General features: G+C 39.6%; 1 protein-coding gene and 1 pseudogene across 1 annotated transcript in view; one reads left to right on the top strand and one right to left on the bottom strand.

Moving 5' to 3' along the window:
• Positions 1–22,493, top strand: part of LOC102863942 (cytochrome b5 type B-like) — a 37,208-nt gene that overhangs the window by 5,275 nt on the left and 9,440 nt on the right. Inside the window, exons 2-3 of the mRNA XM_006878653.1 lie at positions 18,877–19,005; positions 19,475–19,501. Coding sequence (XP_006878715.1) covers positions 18,877–19,005; positions 19,475–19,501 — 156 coding nt within the window. The remainder of the gene's footprint in view (positions 1–18,876; positions 19,006–19,474; positions 19,502–22,493) is intronic.
• LOC102861774 lies at positions 13,212–16,107 on the bottom strand (annotated as a pseudogene).

Raw genomic sequence — 22,493 nt, 5'->3', positions numbered from 1 at the left:
GGCCTAGTGGCAAGAAGCTGTACTGCAATCCCAGAGGTTTGTGGTTCAAATCCACCAGATTTAATGATACACTGGATTTAAGAAGTCAAGGTGGTTAGCTGTTTGAAAAAATAGAGTTGCTATTAGATGAGATGGGGAGGATTTCTATCTGTTTTTATCCCTCTCTCAATCTGAAATTACCTTGGGACCCTTCCTTAGCAAACGAGTTCCTAATCTGAATACTTTGCAACCACAGCTTCTATAATTTATTATTAATTAATGAGGGTGATTAGATTGTGGTCTTAGGGCATGAATGCTGTAATTTCAAGTTGGTCATACAACTGAATGGTCTTTCCCCAAAAGATTAATTTTGTGCTTTAAAAAATCAGTGCCATTAGTTTAGTGTATTGAACTCTAATGTAAAATCAGAACCTTGAAGCAATTTACATTATTGTGTTTCCTAGAAAAATCACATTCAAAACAGTGACAGTGTCTTATGATCAAGGTATGATTTTGTGAACCTTTGTTCCATTTAATTTTATGCATGTGGATGTATAAGTGTATTTTTTATTATACAACTAATGTCTTATTGTATGTCATAAATGAAAATGATGTAATAAATTGAAAGCATCAATAATCAATTCCAAAGAGAAATGTACAATAATATTTTATAACATAATAACGTATATGTATTTTTTTTTTTAGTAAAGGTAGGCACAAATTGGAATACTATATGAGGAGCTGATGGGATAATATCTTATTCGTTCAATAAACATTCAACAAATATTTGTTAAGTGCAGTATTGTATCAGGTGACAGCATTTTCCCCTTCCATGCAGGAGACCAGGGCACCTGCTATTCTTTAGGCATAGCCACCATTCTTTTCTTTTCAGTCTTATTGTGATGGTGAACAGCTTTGAATAGAGCTTCTGGACTAAGATAGGCTAGGAAGAAAGGCCTGGCAATCTATTTCAGATAGTAAGAACTGATAGATCACAGTTGTGATGTTAATACTGTTTTATAATTTCCACACTCTGTTAGATCTACTTTTTTTTAGAACGGAAATACTGATCTCTTCTGTAGCTTGACCAAGTAGCTGTCTTCCAAATTTCTTGGCATAGACTACGGCTCCATCATTTCCCCAGTGATCGTTGTCTTGATGAGTGGTCCAGGCCTCACCTGCCTATCAGGTTAAGTTGCTAATGAAGTGACTGAGGTGGGGGCTGGTCTCATTGGATGGAACATGATGTAGTCATGCCAGTGAAAAGTGGACTCCATGGACTTTCCTGGTTTGTGAAAGATCTTGATATGTGGAAGAGTGGCACATCTTTTCTTGGGACATGGAAGCTTCATGTTGGGAACCCTCTCATCCCTTGGCCTACATATATCTCTTAATTTTTGTTCTTTTGGCAATAATAAAATGAAACATTAGTGCTTTTCCTGAATCTATGAGCTGTTATAGTAAATTATTGAACCTGAGGGAATAGTGGGAATGGGCAAGCAAGAAGCGAGGGGATTCTGACCTTCCCAAGCTTCTTAGCCTCCTGAGGAGGTGGTAGGAAATTCTTGAGTTTGTAGCTATCAAGTTGAAAGTGATGGAGTACTGGGGGTTTCCAGTGTCTTGTGCCTGATATGTTGGACAGACGTGGCAGCCTGCAGCACTGTACCATTTAATTTGTGGGATCTGACCTGGCTCTGAGTGGTTAGGATCAGGAAAAAAATACTACCTGTGACCTGGAATGGAACACAATTCAGTAGAACAGAGTTGACTTGGAACTTGATTAAACAGATAGATTGCAGTTGGATTTTATATTTGTTGTAAAGAGTAAGATTAGACTGCTTAGCCCAACAAAAGCGGCCTCCTATTGATAAACGTTGGGTTGTCAGCAATATTTTTTGCTTTCTAGAGATGTTTTCCTATATAAATTTTCTTGCTGAAGAAGATCAAAGACTGTAGTCTTCAGTATTGATTGCATTTCAACATCAAGAATCACCATTGGATTGATAGGCAACATCATACTAGAGGGAGAAAAGATTGAAATTGTCATCAGTTTCATCTTGCTTGGATCCACAGTCAACCCTCTTGGTACCAGCAGTTGGGAAATCAGAAAATGTATTGCACTGGAAAGTAAGGGACCTCTTCAAATTACTGAACAGTCAGTTTGAAGACTGAGGTCCACCTGACTCAGGCCATAGTCTTTGGGCATGTTGCTAGGAGGGGCTCTTCCTTGGAGAGGGACATCATGCTTGGAAGATTGGTGAAAGAGAGGAAACCCTCAACCAAATGGACTGACACAGTGACTGCATCATTGGGCTCAAGTGTGTCAGAGATTATGAACAGGATAAGACAAGACAGGCTTAGATTTTGTTGTTTATAGGCTCACTATGAGTCATTTTCATTTTGACACTACTTAACAACAGCAACAGTGTACATACAATACAGTACAGCGATTCCTAGGTTCCTGATGATACTAGCTCCTACTATGTCTTTAAGTCTTTAAGTGCAGTTTGTAGACAGCAGAAATACTGTTGCCTAACGTAAAGATCATGGTACTCTCTTAACTGTAAGAATTTTTGCTGATTTTGCTGCTTTGAATGTGTAAGGCTCTTCACAGAATTGTGGGTTATACAGTCTCAGAGTCCCGAAAGACCTCACACTCCTTTTCCAAGTCTCCCATTTTAGAGCTTCAACTTGTAATTTTTCCTGTTCTGGTTGTCATGACAAATGGTAAAAATTCACATCTGTCATCTTTTACTTGGCTGGCCATGATAGAATTGAGGTTAAGTAGTAATTGTCTGGACGTCAGACATTTGTAACCTGAGTACTGCCAGGATACAGATTTTAACTATAGAGTTCTATGATTTTGACAGACATCTCGATTTGAGTAATCTGGATCACAAACATTGCAGCCACCTCCACTCCTGTAACAACCACTGGCTTGATTTCTAACATTTAGATTGCCTTTGTGTGAACAGTGTGTACTCTTGTGTCCACTTGTCTTCATTTCTCATCATGTTGTCTGTGAGATGTATCTGTTTCTCTCTATGTTAACAGTTCTCTTTTGTTACTCCTTTGCATGAATGCATCAACATTTATCTGTCTTTTCACTTTTTGGTTGACAGTTGAGTAGCTTCTAGTTTGGGGCTATTACAAATAAAGCTGCTGTGAAATTTTGTGTGCAAATCTTTGTGTGGACATATGATTTCATCCCTCTTGGACAAATATTTAGGAGTGAAATTTCTGGGTGATGTTTATTTAACTTTTGAAGAAATTGCCAGACCTTTTCTCAGTGGTTAGGTAATTTTTCACTCCCACTACACAGATAATGAGTGTTCAAGTCTCTCCACGTCCTCGCTGACACATGGAATTTATCAGTCTTTTTCCCTTCAGCCTGATGACGGTGTCATGATATCTCATTATGGTTTTAACTTGTACTTCCCTTGATGATTAATGGTGTTGATCATCTTTTCGTGGGTTTATTGTCTGTTCAAAGATCTTTTGTAAGGTGTCAAGTTTTAAGTTTTGTCCATTTTTTGCTTTTCAGTGAGTTGAAAGCATTCTTTATAGATTCTGGATATAAGTACTTTGTCAGATACCTGTGTTGGAAGCATTTTCTCCCTAGTTGTGTTTGCCTTTTCATTTTAAAAATATATCTTTTGAAAGAATGTCTGTGAGTTCCGTTAGAATGTCTGTTATTTGAGGAGTCATGATATCCTAGATTTACTGTGAATTGCTGACTTTTTTTTTTCATTTTATTTCATTATTTGTGTGTGTGTGTGTGTGTACTGTCAGATCAAATCTGACTGGTACAGGAGGAGATTGTTCCTCCTTCTCCAGCAGAGCAGAGCATCTGGTGGATTTGAACCGGGCATCTCTGAGATTGCAGTTGCAGCTTCTTGCCACTAGGCCACCAGAGCTCGCCAAATTGCTGACTTTTTAAGTCCTCCAATTTTTCACAGACAAATGCTTATTCTGAATTATCATGTGATAATTATCACGTGGAGATTGCCTCTTCAGATGTTTACATTGTACTAGGAGATAATATGACTGATGAGTGGTTGTTAGCTTTGAGGTCCAAGTGTCTGGTTCACTTTTTTTCTTTATCACTTAATAGTGGTCTAACCTTGGGACTCTGTAAAGCCTTTCTTCATCTGTGGCATGAAGATCATATTGCCTGTGTCACGGGGTTCTTAGGTTTATTAATTAATAATGCATTTGAAGACTTGGCATGGGATCTGGCATGAAGAAGAACTCAGTAAGCATTAGTGGTTATCTTTATTTCCTTATAACATTTAAATTGTAGTTTTAAACCACAACAGTTTTAGATGCTTTCTAAGTGACAGGTGGTGTGAAGAATTAAAGGTAAACTGGATGCCTTGGCCTTGAAAGGAGGATAAGATTTATGCACAAGTAACTCACCCAATATGCTTTTTGGGCTAACGGGGCTCCTCCTTGGAAAGGGACATCATATTGGGAAAGGTGAAAGGTCAGAGAGAGAAGACAACCAGTGAGATGGATTGACACAGTGACAGCAGCAATGGGTTCAAATAAGTTCGAGACATTAACAGGATAGGACAAGTTTCAGATCTGTTTATAGGGTCACTGTGAGTCGTACTTGACTCATTGGCACTCAGCAACGACAACTGTCACTCACGGTGGAGAATGGCCTTGTTTTAAGACAGAACTCTTGGAGATACACTCTGAAAGCCTCGCTCACATCAGGTCCATCTCCTCCTTCGGGTTTTGGAGGCTGTAAACCTATGTGGGAGGAGACTGCCTCACTCTTCTTCCTCAGATCAGCTGGTGGATTCAAATTGATGGCCTTTCTGTTAGCAGCCTACCATCTAATAACATGATACCAGCAGACTTGAAATAAGATGAGACAGGGTTTCATTGTTCTGTATATAGTCTGTGTGAGTCAGTCAGAGCTGACTTGATAGCACATGACAACAAGATTGTCCAGCAACGATGCCTTGGCCAAACTGACTTCTGGATGCTCATTTTTCCAGTTCGCCTGTGAGCTTGGTGCCTGCCCTTGTGGTTTTGCCTGTGTGTGTGTTTCACACGTGTGTGCACATGTGTATCAGTGTGAGAGAGGGAAATAGAAATAAAAAAAGAGAGGATGAGTGGAATAAGTGCTCCTTTGATCTGATTGTATTCCAGATCCCATGCTGTGTTCTGGAAAACAGTCTCTGATGTATGACAGAGTTCTGTTCATCCTAAGTCAGTTTTGACTTTTTTTTTTTTTAAATATTTTCATTATTCCTTTTTTTACCTCTCTAGAAATCTGCTCTCTATATGCCTTTAGAGATTAGAAACATTATTTCTAAACTTAACAATGTATTTTAGAACATCATGCAGAAATGCATTTTAGGGAGCTTTTTTGGCCTAGTGGCAAGAAGCTCAACTACAATCCCAGAGGCACGCGGTTTGAATCCATCAGATGCTCTCCTGGAGAAGGAGGAGCACTCTCCTCCTGTACCAGTCAGATCCGATTTGACTGTACGTACACACACACACACACACACACACACACACACACACACACACTTAAAATTTCAAAAACCCCATCATGCAGAAATGCATTTAAAAATTATCATAAAAATGTACTCTGATGATGAAGATAGTTGGAAAACATTGGTATTTTGCCAGCTGCAGTAACTCCACTAGTGCCAGGTTCTAGATTCTCTGCATATCCTTGGGAATGAAGGCTCCATGCCATCAGATAATTAGTGCAATTTGTCTGTATGGTATTTTTCTTCGGATAGTTTGAAGTAATCTCTCAGTGCTTCTCACACCTCCCTGTCATCTTGAAGGAAATGGTCAATGTTAAGTCCATGCTTTCAAGCAACTGAAGATGAATCCCTGATTTCATTTAGAAAAAAAAAATCCAATCTTTACACTTAATTTTTTTTTACTTCTCTCCTTCCTCATCCTCATCATGTTTTTCTTCCTTTTCTTTCCTCTTCCAAGTCCATTAAGCTCTGACCTGTCATTTCCCCTTTTCCATGGTCTCTGAGCTACTCCATGTCAATGGTATCCCATTTGAAATCCAGCATGCTGGCCATCTGTATGATTTTTTTTCCCCCCACCCATCTCTTCCCTCGTCTCACCTTGATCAAAGGGTTTGGAGCATGTTAATAATAACTTTGCAATTTTTTCCATAACCTCTTCCTAGGAAGATACAATGTTCCAGATACCCAGATGGTCACAAGGGCAAGTTCATCATAATTTACACAACATGAGTTCCCCAGACTAGGACCAAGTTCCATTTCTAAATCTGATTTAAGTCAATTTTGTGTGAAAAAGTTAGATAGGGTTTTTCTCTAACATTGGTTAGTCAAATGTTTTAGTATATAGTGTTCTTTTCTATGCATGACAAATGTTGAAGAAACACTTTAGAAATTGTTAGAAGCATTTCTAGACACATTGAAATATCTTTAGTATGATAAAACAGTAATAGTAATGGTTGATGCATATTGCAAAGTAACCTTTGTTTGTTATTACCGACCAGTGGACAGTGGTAGTAGGGAGTTTAGTAACTTAATTGGTAGAAATTGTGTTGCTGATCCAAAAGTGGTACCTCTGGTGTTTGGAATTCACCACTGACTCCACTGGAGACCAGAAAGATGGCCAGAGGTTCAGCTATAAGTTGATTCCATCTAGATGGCAGAGAGGTTTTTTGTTTAATTGGTGGTGTTGGCAGTATGAACAATATGGACTCCAAGGCCATAGAGAGAAGCATTTTATGCCCTGTACCCTCCTCTGGTAGCTGCTACTGTCTCTGTCTTGAACCCACACCCTCCCTGCTTTCTGTGGGAACCAGTCACCCAGCTCAGACTCCTTGACGTAGGATTGAAGGCATGGCCAAAGTAAAGGCTGGACTAGGGACTTAAGGTTCAGAGTCAGGGACTGGGACCACTGTGCTCAGTGGTGCCTGACCAGTGAAGTGAAGTGAGGTGAAGTGAAGCGAAGTGAAGCGAAACGAAACCAGCTTTCTTCCTGCAGCCTCCTGCCTGGCCTCCACCAGTCCCCTTTGTAGTCCACATTAGCTGGGCTTCAGTGGAGGGGCCTTGCTGCGGCACACCCCTTCCACTGCTCTGCCATTACTGTCCATGAGTGTTGCATGGGCCAAGCTCAGCTGTGTACAGGGAGCACCTGCCAGCTGCTGGTGACAGGGGCAAGGCAGAATGCCCCCAGCCTCCTTGCTTTAAGTCTCTACATTTGTGCTTAAGCGAAGATGAGGATTGGTTCATAACTTAGAGTTGTAGTTAAATGAGATGTTGGCAACTTGTTTGTAACCTAGGGACTGCCTGTAAGTACGATTCGTTGAACTTGAGCACATCTTACGTCAGGAACTACCTGTGCACACACGTGAGTGGGATGGCTTGTGCTTCCTGGTTTTTTTGTATGACATTTATAATGTAGTAGAGGGAGACATGAAATAATTTCACTTGTGATAAATATATGAAGATGGTTGTTTCATTTCCCGGTGCTGTCCTAAAAGTGCCACCAGTAGTTGCTTTTGAAGAACAGAACTTTATTTTCTGACAGTTTTGGAGGCTTGAAGTATGGATTCAGGATTGGTTGGTAGATGGTTCTTTGTAAGGTGTCAGCACTCACAGGTTCTCTTCCCCCTACCCTGTGGTGTCTTGGAGTCTGTTTTACTCTTTTTATTTAATATCACTCAGGGATCAGGTTTAGGATCCACCCTGCTCTAGTGCAGCCTTATTAGCATAATGAGGAGGGGAGGAATCTCTTTCCAAACAGGGGCACATTTACAGATATCAGTGGTCAGACTTCAGTATGGCTTTGAATACAATTCCATTCATAACAGTGTTTAAGCATTTATGAGAATCCTTAAGAGGAGATTCTCATAATGGGCTGGAGTGTGTCCAAGATTGTGCGGATGGTGCAGGAGAAAGTGCACGGTTTCCATCTGTTGTTCATAGAGTTGCCATGAATCATAGTCAAGCCCACAACATCTAACAGCCGCACAACCGCAGTGGATCCTAGACTGGACACAGTGAAGGTGTCAGTTTAGGCTTGGATCTGCACACCTGCGCTTCAGAACCTGGGCATTGGTGACTTTGACAGACCGTGTGTTTGTCACCTAGCTGACACTCCTGTGTTGTCAGTCTCATAGATACAAAAATGCCTTTGGATAGGCATCATTGCTGCCTGTCCACTACCCTGCTCTGTTGTTGTTCTCTATCCAGTTAATAAAATGGCTTTTTAAAAAGGACATTTTGGGGAGCTTTTTGTCTGAGACTTTTGACTTCCATGTTTTATTTTGATGAGGCCCTCTGCTAATCTCTTTGGCCAGAGCCCTCTTCATCTCTGGGCCTCTTTTGGCTATTTCCTCATTCTTTCTTAATGTTTCATTTTCCAGGTCAAATGGTCTTTAGTATATCCCTATTGTTACATTTTTACCACATCAGTGTGAAATTTCCACCCACAGAGAATTTGTGTCATTTTTTCCCTGCTAGGTTTTTATTCTTTTGTACTTGTGTTGCTCCCATTTCCCTCTCTACCCATCTGTACCTTGTCTTTGCCATTGGATTAGTAACTGGAAAATACTCATTCTTTCCCCTTAGTAATTTATTCTCTTTCTATACTTACACATAGTATTTTTGTTCTCTTTCCAATAGTATTTGGTCAGTAAAATCGATGAACTCAGGGAATAATTAAAAGGCTTCCTTTGCTTGCTACTGCACATTCACTGGGTATTACAACCGACCAAAATCCTTCAGAAGAGGACATTACGACATTTCCCTGGTATCTGTAAAATATTTCACTTGGTGATTATTGCTTGGCTCACTGAGATGGTAATGAATAATAGATCACTACCATTGTTTGAACTCTGACAGTTTATGGCCTTGATTGCAATATAGTTTCTTTGGAAGCATTTATTTGTAAAATTTTGTAACAGCTTACGTAAGGTAAGCTGAGAAAAGGTCTTTAGTCTTATAGCACAAAGGCTGTCCATGTCAAAAGAATCTTCTTGCAAATTCACATGAGACTTGAAAGCAAAGCAGATCCTAGGGAAAAACAGAAACTGTGCACTCCCTTGTATTACATTTGCTTAATAAATGTAGGGAGAGCTCTACAGTTGTCCAAGATTTTAATAGTTTGGGCAAGAAGTCTTAGGACAATCCATTGCCACTCTCTTTTGTTTAGTTTTGCTTCAATTCAGGAAAAAAGCAACTTTGTCTTGTCTAATTATTAGTTTGTAAACCTAGCCTTGAGGAACCCCCCTTAACACACTAAGTAGTTGACTGCTAACTGAAAGGTCGTCCAGTAGTCTGTATCTACCAGCTTTTCTGTGAGACAAAGATGTATCTGACAGTTTGTGTGTAAAGATTTATAGCCTTAAAACCCTACGGGACAGTTTATACTCTGTCCTGTGGGATCACTGTGTGCCACAGTGGGCTCCATAGTGATGAATTGAGCTTAAGCTGTAATTCTTTTTCCCCCCCCTTTCTAAAAATTACATTATATTAAAAAAAATCTTTGTATTATAAATATATATAACAAACCATTTACCAACTTTTTCATGTACCATTCTGTGACATGGATTGTGTTCATAATGTTGTGCAACCATCACCACTCTCGGTTTTCAAAGCATTCCATCACCACTTATAGAAACTTGGTGTCCCCTAAGTAATAACACCCCGACCCTCTTCCCCACCCCTTTGTTGTTTTTAGGTGCCATTGAGCCAGCTCCGTCTCATAGTGACCAAATGTACAAGAGAACAAAACTCTGCCCAGTCTGCTGCCGTCCTCACGTGTGCGGCTGACCTGAGCTCATTGTATCAGCCACGCTGTCACCCCGTCTTCTTGTGGGTCTCACTCTTTTTCGCAGATCCTCTACTTAGCTGAGTGAATCCAGTCTCTGAACTGCCTATTCTTGATAATTCCTGTAAGTGGAATCTAATATTGGTCCATTTGTGACTGACTTATTTGACCCAGCATTCATCTATGTTGTGGCCTATATAATTTCTCTTTATGGCTGAACGATACGTGCTTGTGGCTGCACCACATTTTGTTTGTCCGCACATGGGCTGATAGACAGTGTAGTTGTCTCTACATTTGGCTATTTTGAGTCGTGCTGCACTGAGCATTGCTGTACATGGTTCTGGATATATACCTGTGATTGAGGTTGCTGGGCCATATAGGACAATTATGCTTAACATTTTAAAAAACTTTCACACTATGATTAGACTGCTTTATGTTTCTATCAGCAATGGTTAAGGATTCCATTTTCTCTACATCATTCAGGTGAGCAGGAAGCTCTAGTGGAGGAGTCCATAGGGAGTTGCACTGCTGACCCAGAGGGCACAGTGCTTGGCGGTTCAAAGCCACCAGTCTCCAAGGGAAAAAAATAGGGCATTTCCTCCTGTGCCCTTTACAGCCTCAGAAACCCAAGAAAGGAGCATTTGTGAGTTGGTTCCAACTCAGTGAGTGAGTGAGTGACTCTAGTGAGTGTTGTCTTACTGTGATTTTGACTTGCGTTTTAGTAATGAAGTTCTGGTGATATAGTTTGGCTTATATGTTGGGCTGCCAATTAAAAAAGGCAATGCTTCTAGTCAACCAGCTACTTCATGGAGGGGACGATTAGGTCTTCTGCTTGCATTAAGAGTTAGAGGTCTGGAAAACCATGCGTTAGAATAAGCTCAGTGCCTGTCTGTTAAATGATGTTGAAGCTCCTTTCTTATGCTTGTTAGATATTTGTATAGCTTCTTTGGTGAAATGTCTGTCCAAGTCTTTGGCTTGTTTTTCAAAAAAATTGGGTTGTTTTTATTTTTGCTAAGTTGTAGGAGTTCTAGATTTATTCTTAGAGCATCAGGGAGGCATTTCTTCTTAAATCTTAGCATGTCAGGTGATAGGCTATGAAATTTTATTTTCATACTCTGTAGATCCTCTCTAGCTCATGAATACTGTTCAGGATAATAGCTACAGATCAAAAAAGGGGAATTCTGAGCAAATTTACTGAAAATTTTTTGTACTTTGAACACTATTCACAGTTAAAAACCCATTCCTTTTCTATACTTTCCTTTAAAAGAAATAAAATACAGTAAAAATGGATAAAACCTCTTTTTGACTTTACTTTTCTGAATGATACCAAAACTGACAAGATTATCTTTTTTTTTAATTTTATTTTATTATTTTTGTGTATGTGTACCGTCAAATCAGATCTGACTGGTACAGGAGGAGATTGTCCCTCCTTCCCCGGCAGAGCATCTGGTGGATTCGAACCGTGCGCCTCTGGGATTGTAGTTGCAGCTCCTTACCACTAGGCCACCAGAGCTCCCCTAAGATTATCTTTTTTTTAAAACATACGTCTATGTCGCAGTGAGTCGCAGGTAACTTGAAGGCACATAGCAAAATATTACACACTAGCAGGCTGTTTGGGTAACTGGTGGAATGTAAATGAAAATTTCACTAGTCATTGGTTTACTGTTCAAGTCCTTGAAAGAGAAGCAACCTTTTATTCCAAAAAAGTCACCAATTTAAACTTTGTTGATTTTATTATAAACCCTTCCCCCTATTTTTTTAGATCTTAATTTAATCTATGTTTTATTTGATTGCATCTACCTGTGTATGTATTATATAGGTATTTTGGTTTCTGTGTGAAAGTCTTCCTAGGACAGTTTCATAGATTTGTAAAATTATGTAGTTGCAGTGAAGCTGTTACCTCGTTGTTGTATGCCATCATAGTGACCTATGAAACAGAAAAAACTGCCCCATAGATTTTCCAAGACTGTTACTTTTATGAGAGCAGACTTTCAGAGTCTGTAAATTGCATGGGAAGGGATTTCCCATCTTTCAGCCACAGAGCAGCTGGTGGATTTGAAATGAGTGTCTTTGGGTTGGTAGATTCGAACCAAGTGCCTTTGGGTTGACAGTGCACTCCTTACCTCTAAGCCACCAGAACTCCATAATATGTATGTGTGTGTGTATGTATGTATTGTGTGTCTGTGTGTGTGTGTGTGTGTGTGTGTGTGTGTGTATGGAATCTCTGGTAGTATAGTCTATAGAGAGTCATGCTGCTAACCCAAAGGTCAAGTCTCTCTGGCTGTTCAAATCCACTAGCAGGATCCCAGGAATAAAATGAGCATTCTCTCCCCTTGGAATTTACAGCTTTCTATACCTGCTGAAGAGTCCGTTGTGAGTCAGTTCTGCTTGGCAGTTAGTGACAGAGTGAGACACTGTGTGTGTGTGTATGTGTGTGTGTGTGTATTGGGATGCGGTGTGATGGGCTCTTGAGTGTCAGGAAGCATGAGGATAGTGCTGATACAGCAGGGTTCAGATTTTTTGTTCAAAGGGTTGCTATAAGTTGGACTTGACAGCACCTAACAACTCTCGCTCTATATATATGGAGAGAGAGAAAGAGACGTTTATCTCAGTAAAATGGCTTGGACTTTTATAGGGAATGGCAAGTTCAGTTTTCTTGGGACTTTTTAAGTGCAGAGGCTGACAAACCCAGTATCAGCAGAGCAGGCAAAAGGAGCTGGATCAAGTCCAGAGAACAGAAAGACAGATGGCAACAAACCAGATGCAGCATCTAGGCTGAACAAATAGCAAGAGCTTTGCCAGAGTGTCCGAATACATGTTTGATACAGGTCACATGCCCAGTGAAACTCCTTTTCGGCTAATTTGCAGCTCATAGTAGATCTCATCATGAAGATGATTACATTGTATGAGACATCATCAAGGGAATGAATATCTGCCAAGCTAGAAAATCATGGACGATCAAGTCACACAACCTTAAGTATAACAAATACAATTTCTAAGTTTCCAAATCTTCACATTTTCAAACAAGAAAGGAATTCCCAACATACTATCTTAGTTATTTAGTGTTTAGATAGCAGAAATAACAGGAATGTTTATTTGTTTTGTTTGGGTTTGGTTTTTTTTTTTTTTTAGGTCAACAGTTATTTATTGAGTGCCAGTTACATACTAGATATTATTACAAATACTTGAGACACATTAGAGAGCAAACATGTCCCTGCCCTCATGGATCTTACCGTCTAGCATTTCCCACTCACTTGCTTACTGACCCGGGCAAGTCTGTATCTCTCTGGGCCTCAGCTGCCAAACAGGAGGAATATTCAGAATCAGCACAGACCATGGGTAACATGCTTGCTGTTCTGTAGATGCCAAACAAGACCTTTGCCCCTTTCCCCAGCCTATCTATTTAGACAATAGATAGGGCTGGGTGTTGATTGTTAATAAGAATGCACACTGGGAATAGGGGATTGGAGCTGGATTGTCTGCTGTGCGATGGTGGGTGGTAGAAGGGCTGTGCAGGACCCATGATACACAAATTGTTGATGCTGCAGCTGCTGTTGCTGTTTTGCCTTGCTGGCTAGGTCCTTGGCCTTCTTTCTCTGTAGCTGCCAGTGCTGTCTCTTTTGGCTTTTCCTTGGCTTCCTTGTCAGTTTCAGCAAGTGTCTTAGAAGGGATTTTACCTTGTAGCTTGGCCAAGATGTATTAAAAACCCTTCATGATCTTGGTCATGTTGGTTTTATATCAAGCCAGACCAAATCCCTGGACAGCTCTGGAGACACCAAACAAGCTAGAGGAGATCCCAGGCTTCTCAGCGGATTTTGGTCCAACCACTGTTATCAGAGTTCACACAGTAAACACGGTGTTCCTCCACCATCAGCCAGGCATGTTTGATGTTCCAGGTGAAGGTGGTCATGTTCTGATTCTATGGGTCCACAAAGAGTCCACCAGGATGTACACTGAGTGAGCAACATTGGCAGGAAACAATCGCTCAGTTCAGCAGGGCATCCTTTTGGTCTTGGTCAGGAGTCTCTGGGACAGGAGTTTCTCGTGTGGAGTAACCTGGTGTACTGTGTCTTCCGTCAAGACATGTTTACTTTAGGGATTTGGGTACCACTGCCAGAAGGTGGCGAACACTTGGTCCCAGGAACTTGGAGGCATGCTCTGACCCAGGAAATATTTCACCACTGTCCTTTCCAGGAAGGGCTCAAAACCTAAGCATCAGGAGTGCGGAGCCCAGGGGGCACGCGGAGGCTGAGCCAGAGCTCAGCACCAGGCTCACCCAATCACCACCATACAGCACCCAAGCTTCCGCCACCATGAGGAGTCCCAAGTGTCTGGTTTTATCAACCAAAAATTTGTACTCACACAGTTTAGGAGGCTAGACATCCAAATACAGAGTACTCACTTTTTGTCGTTGTTGCCTCTGGGGAGGAAATAGTTTTTGTCTCTTTTCAGTATCTGTGAACTTTGCATTCCTTGTTGAGCTGCATGTGTTCTCATCATTTCCCCTGGGTCTAGTAAGTTCCCATCTCAGGGACCCTGAGTCTAAATGAGATGCCTCACTCCCAGTTCTTCTATCTTGGTGCTGTTGAGATTCCTTTAACTCTGCTTGCTTTTCTCCTTTTATTCCTTGTTAAGATGAAAGATGATACAAGTTATGCCCCAGGGAAACTCACTTCACATTGGGTCAAGAGTGTTGCTTTCAACCTTAATCCCTTTATAACTAATTGATCACATCATGGATGATGATTACATTATTGACTAACTGTCAAATCTTGGAGAATCAGGAGCTAGTGAAATTTACACCTATTTTAGGAAGACAGTATAACCCACAACAGTTGCCATCTTGATCTTCTCTACAGTTTTGCTGAGAGTGTGATTTAGATTAGACTGGGCTCTAGGACTAGGTAGACTAGAAGAACGTAGTTTTAGATTATGCAGTGGTCTAGGACTAGGTAGACTAGGTAGACCAAGTAGACCCTACGTTTAAATGCCTCTTTTTTCTATATACCAGTTATAAAAATGTGACTCAACCTTTAAAAATGTTTAATAAGGGTTTGCTTAGACATTTTAACAAGTTAATTGCATCAGCTAATGTTAATTATTGCCTATGAAAGACTGTCTGAAAAAAATAATATTTTACTCTAATCAAATACATTTTAAAACATTTTTATTAAGCTGTAGTAGGTAAATACGTAAAATTGAGCTTTTGACTCTGTAGTGCCATTAGGACCTTCATGGTAACAAGGCAGATTTAATCCTTTAGTTTCTGTATCACATTGCAAGTTTACACCAAAAGCCGAACCTACTGTCATTGAGTCGCTCTGACTTAGACCAACTATATACTCAATTCATTTGCCTTTGAGTGAGAACCTACTCCTAGCTGACCCTCCAGTGGGTTTTTAGAGGTTGTAAATCACATGAAGGCTCATCTTTCTTTTAAAGAGTGGCTGGTGGATTTAAACTCTCTGCCTTTTGATTGGCAGCACAGTTCTTTACCCACTAAGGCACCAGAGCCCCACTAATCCTATAGGTTTGAGTAAAGGTTTGACTGCTTACTGAAAGGTCACTGGTTTTCTGCCTTGGAAAACACTCTGGGACAGTTCTGCTCCCAGTTGTTGAGGGTCCTGAGTCTGAATGAACTCCATGGCAGTGGGTTTGGTGTTGGTTTTTGGAATCTTTCTGGAAGCAGACTGCCATAGCTCTCTCTTATGGAGTATCTATTCAGTTCAAACCACCAATCTTCTGGTTAGCAGTCTCCTGCTTTAGCCACTGTGCCCTACGGTTCTTTATTGCAAGCTAAGTAGTGTGGTAATTAAGAACATTAAATTGCAGCTGCCATCTATAGGGAAAATATTGAATACTAAGATCCCTGGGTGTGTCTCAAGTTCATCCTTGGCTTCATGAACTGAACATGTTATTACACAGTCTGTTGCTTCCAATGGAGCTTTATTGTTAATTCATAAGAGTTGAAAATAGGAAACATTCAGCCTCTTCTGAAATTGGCACTTTATTTTCTTACTGAGTCAAAAATAGACATCTCAATGAGAGAAGACATTTCAGGCAGAAACATTAGCAGCTCAGTGATGCTGCATTACCCTCTGTCAGGTAAGGAGTTAAGAATATCATTTGAGTTAGTTTGAGTCGACTCTGACTCATAGTGACCCTGTGAACAACAAATCTGCACCTTCCCCTCTCCTGTGTATTTTTTTTAACCTTTTTTCCTGATAACTAAATTTTGGTTGTTACTAAAATAGCAGTAAATCTCTACTTACTGTTTCGTTTGTGCTTTGAGTGAAAGTTTACAGAGCCCTTGGTTTTCCGTTCATTCATAAAGATTTTTTTTTTAAATGCTAGGTCTACTTGTTAACTAATTTGGTTTCTTACATTTCCCTTACATATATTTTTCCATCCCCTCCCCCAGTTTGATTAATGAGGTATTGGTACGCTCTAAAGATTTAGTGCCTTTGCTGTCATGTGCTCCAACCTGCAAGGAAGCCTGGACTGTTAGAACCTGTCAGTACCTAATAATGTCAAATGGGAGGGGGTAGGAATTTCCTGACACTCCCAAAATTGTAGTTGGGTGAATGGGTGTAGTGTTGTCCAACTGGAAAAAAGCCAGTATAGTCACTAATCCTTAATTTCAAGGTTTTTGATGTTATTGGGACTCTTGAATAATTCAGTGATCAATGGATAGAATAAAAATGTTACTTAGAAAGTCTCCTTTCATGAACACATCTTTTTAGGTTGAGGAAGGGTAATTAAAATTGAAAGAATATGTAACATGGGAAAGTAATCTTTTTCAGAAACAAGGAAGACAAGATGTTAGTGCTCTCATATTGTTACACCTTCTTTTTAAGTAATTAAAGATTTACCAGGTAAAGTTTAGTGTGTGTGTGTGTTGTTAAAAATATAGAAGATAAAACACCACTTTAGCCTATTTTATATGTACCAGTCTGTGCCATTAAGTATATTTGCCATGTTGTGCAGTTATGATGACACTATCCTTTCCCATGTTATTCCATTATTCAGATTCCCCAAACTATCCATTATATTGACTAATACCGTAGCTTTGTTTTGCTTGTTCTTCAACTTTTTATGAATGTGTCACTATATCTATCCATCCATATCTGGCTTTTGTTCATTGTATTAGATTCTTTATTGTTATTGCATGTAGCAGTGGTTCCTTTTTCATACTGATTATCAGGATTATATTTGTATGATTACACCATCATTTATTTACTATGTATTGACAGCATTTGGATTGTTTATCGTTTAGGATCATAACATAATGTTCGTAATACCATTTGTGTGTGTTCATATGAATGTGTTCATAGGCACACTGTATGAATGTGTATGTGCATATTCATATGTGGTGTGTTGTTGTGTCCTATCAAGTTGGATTCATAACTGCCCCTCCAGTGGGTTTTCAGAGAGTAAATTGCACAGGAGGAGAATGCTGAATTTTCTCTTGTGGAACAGCTGGTGGATTTGAACCGTGTGCCTTTGGGTTGGCAATACAACTTCTTTTTTTATTTTATTTTATTGTTTTTGTGTGAGTATACCATCAAATCAGATCTGACTGGTACAGGAGAACATTGTCCCTCCTTCCTCGGCAGAGCATCTGGTGGATTCGAACCGCGCACCTCTGGGATTGTAGTTGCAACTCCTTACCACTAGGCCACCAGAGCTCCCCACAACTTCTTAATACTAAGCTATCAGAGCTCCCTTGTGCATACCCCCGAGGACCCCCCCCCATATTTATATCTACTTTTTCTTAGGTATACTTAAGAAATTCCATTGAATTTTTAAAAATTGAAATTCACATGCTTTTTGTAAGGAGTAATAGAGCAATTCTTTGTACTGTTTGTCCAGTTTCCCTTCGTAATGACATTTTGCAAAACTATAGTACAGACTTCCAGGTAAGGTGGTAGAATAGACAGATGCCAATCCAGGTCCGTGTCAACAATGACATCAGAAATAAAATATAATGCCAAAATTAGAAATCAAGAACTGACGAAAAGCATTGAATGAGAAGGCAGTATCATAAACTGCATAGCATAGCCATTTTCGCCAGTTGTTTGTTTTCCATAGGACCCTGGATTTGTAGAAATGCCCACACCACCAGCAGCTAGCTGTTGCTTGTGCTCTGCTAGAACTTGTGGCAGTGTCTCTCCATGGTTCCATGGCTTGTAAACTGGTGGTCTTTCTCTGTATTAGGTGGTTCTTGACCTGCATTCATCTCTGGATTCCCGCAGGCACACTCTGGAGCAGTGCACACTCTGTTGAAGGCATCACTCTCGGGGATTTTAGATTGGCACTAATCATCACTTCTCATGAGCCGTATTTGACCGTGTACCTGCCAGCATCCTCCCTGAGTGGCAGAGGCTAAAGCCCTTACCAGGCAGACTATTTGAGGCTCCTCTCAGGCCAGCAGAAACTGTCACATGTTGGGTGCCCCACCCCTTAAAAGACATTTCCACATCAGACAGTTGTCTCCACCTACAAAGATGCCAAATTCATCATGTTTTGGAGGCAACAGATAACCCTAAAACAGCTAAAAAAGAAAACTCGAGTAGACCAAAATGGAACAAAAAAGTGACTAAAATACAGAAATAGAAAATCCTTCAAAGGAAGAAAAGTCCTGTTCTGTTATAGAGTCAGAGTTGGAATCAACTCTGGCCATAAGTTTGGTTTTTGTTTTGACTGACAAATAAGAGGTTTCTTATTGGAGTGATGTAAATTTCTAGAATGAAATAGTGGTAACAGTTGCATAGCATGTGGATAAACTTAAAAAAAAATCACTGAATTCTGTATTGAGGATGATGAAGCGTATGCTATTTCAATTTTACTGCTAAGAAAATTCTTGAAAAAAGGACTTAAAATCATGAAACTTTTTTTGATGATTGTTGAAATTGAGAGATGTTGGTACTTATTCATTTTATAAAGGTGGATTTTGATCCAGTCTCTGTCTCCTTTATTAAATCATTGAGATTTTCTAAAAGAATAAGTTGGGCTTTAGGGTAAGATGAGAAGTGGAAAAGAACTTATTCTTTTGCTTTTCAGAGAGTCCTGTGTTAATGAACTCTCTTTTCCTCGTAGCATCCCGGTGGAGAGGAAGTGCTGCTGGAACAAGCAGGTGCAGATGCAAGTGAAAGTTTTGAAGATGTAGGCCACTCCTCTGATGCCAGAGAAATGCTGAAGCAGTACTATATTGGTGATGTCCATCCGGTAAGGACCAATTGAAATTGCCACAGAATTGGAAGAATGAATGAATAATCATGGAAACTCGTTCAACCTAGACCACAGGCTAAATGTGCTCAAAAATTTTCATGTCTTAACTGTGATAACGTAGAGTTACCAGTTTGCAAAGTAGAACCTGTAGCGTATCTGAAAAGTTAATTTATTTTAGATTATAATAACATTTCTGCCTAGAAGATGGGCTTGATTATTCTTACAAGTTACTTGTTTGTAAGAAAGCAACCCCCTGGCCAGTGACTTCTTAACCAAATACAACTTCAACAGCAAACTGTGACATGCACAGAGTAGGGGTCCTGCTGACTCTAAAGTCTCCCAATACCACAAGAAAGTAGCCTCATGGTCCAAGGTGGAAACACACACTTAGTAGGAGTTCATTTGGATCTGTCCTAAAATTTTAAAAAAGTGATGATACTAAAATAATATTTTCTCTTTTGAACAGAGTGACCTTAAAAAGAAACCAAACAAGGTAAGTCACCAGTTTTTCTTTTTCTTGTGTATTTCAAGTGTTTATATTTCTTTTTTTTAAGTGTTTATATTTCTGTTCACTCAAATAGAATTGATTTTTTAGAATTATTTTATCAAGAAAAGTGTTTCCTTTTTCCCACCTTCAAGCAGAAGTCCTATTTTTCAGAAATTTGTACTGAGCACAATCTCAGGAGAAAAGAACAGCAGGAAACATTTTTTTAAATGCTTCCACATATTGAAAAAAAGTGAAACCCTCACATTATATGGTTGTTTTGTTTTTTTTTTAATAGAATAGTTTTTATATATTGTATTCTTAGAATTTAATTTTTATTTATGTGCAATTGAGAATGTTGTTGTTGTCACTGTACTGTTAAGTCAGAACCGACCCATAGGTGGGTTTTCAGAGGCAGTCACACAGGAGACTGCTCATCCGTCTCCTGCGGAGCAGCCGGTGGCCTCGAACCACATGCCTTCAGGTCTGCAGCACAGCTTCTCGCTACCAGGACACCAGAGTTCCTGCATTATATGGTTTTAAAAGAGTCTGTGAGTTCAGCTGTAGGAAAGTACCCCTTTTAGAATATATAATGCTGTTGTTAGAATAGATGATAATAATTACTTTTTTTAAAAAAATAATTCTGTATTTGAAGAAAAAGTGGAATTTTTTCCATTACCAGTTACTGTCTTTTTTCTTTAATTCTAGAGAAATTGTAAACGGAAATAATTTACTAGAAAAAGCATTTTTATCCATTTCCCAGATTTACTTCTTTCTCTCATACGCTCAAGTAGACTCATACCTTTCCCACTTACTCAGTAATAGAGCAACCAATCACAGAAGGTTAAGTATTTGGAAATGTTCATATGTGTTGCATTTATATACCAGCAAGAGAATATGAAAGCCTTTCTGTTCTCCACCATCTAGGTAGTTCAACTCCCTTTAATTTTCCTTGAATTTCGTTCTTCAGACAGCTATTACTGTACCCTATAATTTAAAAGGGACAGAAGCTTCCTAGCTACCCAGACTATCATGTAAGTGATGTATCTTCCCCTTACCTTTCTATTAGCCTTTTGTTTTTGTTTCCTTTTGAGCCTGGATAATTGAACAGATGTGATCCAACAGTTAAAGTTGGCCTAAACGTAAGACTTCTTTCCTGTCAGGACATTGCATGATAGTGTCTGCCTTCTGTTGCCCCACAGTCCAGTGTGGTTGGATAAGTGCATTCTTGTACTTGTTACTCTCTGCTACTCTGAATTGTTGAGTGACTTACAGAAGTGTGTGAAATGCTTTATAAATTCTTTTGCTTTGTGCTCCTCTCCTGACACATGTACTATTTGTTCTTGAATCCTCACTTCTCTGATTAGGGTAAAATTTGAAGTAAGCATGGTTTTGTTTAGGTTATCAAACTTGCCCAGGGACTTTTACTCTCAGAGGTCAGCATTTGAGTTTTCCCACTTATGCAAGGAATACCTCTTCAGTCTTAGAGGCAACACTCACATTTCTACTGACAACTTACACCCGTAGAGGATCCTTTATATTAAAACAAGAGGAAAATACTCTGTAATTATAGTGGCTGTTATTAGTGCTGTGAGGTTGGCTCTGACTAGTCCCAGCCCTTCTGGACAGTAGAACAGCCTTGCCCTGACCTGCTCTGTTCTCATTTCCCTGTTGTGCTTGTGCCCACTGCTGTAGCCTCTGTGGCAGTCCATTGATGCTCTTCTTTTTCACTGACCTTCCAGTTTACCAGGCTTGATATCTTTCTCCAGGCACTGGCCCCTCTGACAGCTAGTCCCAAGTGTGGAAATCTACCGATAATCTCTTGTTGCTTGTCATCCTTTGGTACAGTAGGTCATTCATAGGAATTAAGAGTAGTATTTGTCCAGTTCTTATATATTAGAACCCCTTGGCCTAGATTTTGTAATGTGTATTTCCTGGATTTCCACTAATACTAGTTTAGAATCTCTAGAAGGGGTACTTAAGAACTTGCCTTTGAAATTCCCAATGTTTTGTTTGAAAACTCAGAGAATATTGATTCATTTCTGTGGAAAGCATGGTCAGCTTTATATAATAAGCCAGTGAATTAATTAGAGATGCCTCAGCTGAATTGGAACTGTTGTTCCTTAGACTTTTGGTAAGAAACTAGAAGAAGAAACCCTTTCAGCTTGCCAAATTCTGTTAGAATTTATGTCTCCAAATGTAGTTTAGCCTGTGCCCAAGTTAAACAATGACTAAAGGCTGCGTTTTCTTTGTGGCCAAAATACAAGTCTCCATTAAGTAAAGAGTCTAGTTATTATGTGTTTCCAGTCAGACTGCTCTACTTAAGGTGGTTCAGGCAAAGAAAGCATGCTGGAAAATGTTCAAGACCACCTACATTGGTCCTGACAGAACTTTATTCCTGATTTCAGTTCCAGGAAGAAATTCTTGATTTGTCCGATTTACTTCTTACAGAGTTTAAAATAAGCACTTCCATACCTGGGCTGAAGCTATGTCTTGTTCATTTTTCTGTCTCTGGTTTTAACATTGATTAAGAAAGAGAAGTCAAGTTCATTTCATGACTCATTTTCCTTTCCCTCGGTTAAGGAGGTCTGAGCCTCTGTGAAGAAGAGATTTTTAAGCCTAATTTAGAAGTGCCTTTTCCTTAGGGGACGTTTACCTTCTTTCTCTCACTTCTTCATCGCTTCTCTCCACCTCCGTAACTTCTCCATGCCTAAACAACTGCTTCTGCTCCCCTCCTATAAGATCCCCAATAGTGCTATCCCAGAATATGTCAGGAATAATTTCTCACTTGTTCTTAAACAACATTTTATGTTGTAGTATTTACCAGTATTTATGTAAATATTTGATGGTCACCATTGTTGTGTTGTTAGATTGATTGTCTAGAACTACTAAACTCTTCTGACTCTCTTCATGGTTGTATTAACTTCGTTTGTTTTGTTTTTTTAAATATTAAATTTTATTAATTTTAATGAACATTTGCAGAGATTTTGGGTTTTCATTC

This window comes from Elephantulus edwardii, unplaced genomic scaffold, assembly GCF_000299155.1.
Source record: "Elephantulus edwardii isolate Elephantulus edwardi_28Jun2011 unplaced genomic scaffold, EleEdw1.0 scaffold00001, whole genome shotgun sequence".
NCBI lineage: Eukaryota > Metazoa > Chordata > Mammalia > Macroscelidea > Macroscelididae > Elephantulus > Elephantulus edwardii.
The sequence above is the reverse complement of the archived record's forward strand: the minus strand, read 5'-3'. Positions and strand labels throughout refer to the sequence as shown.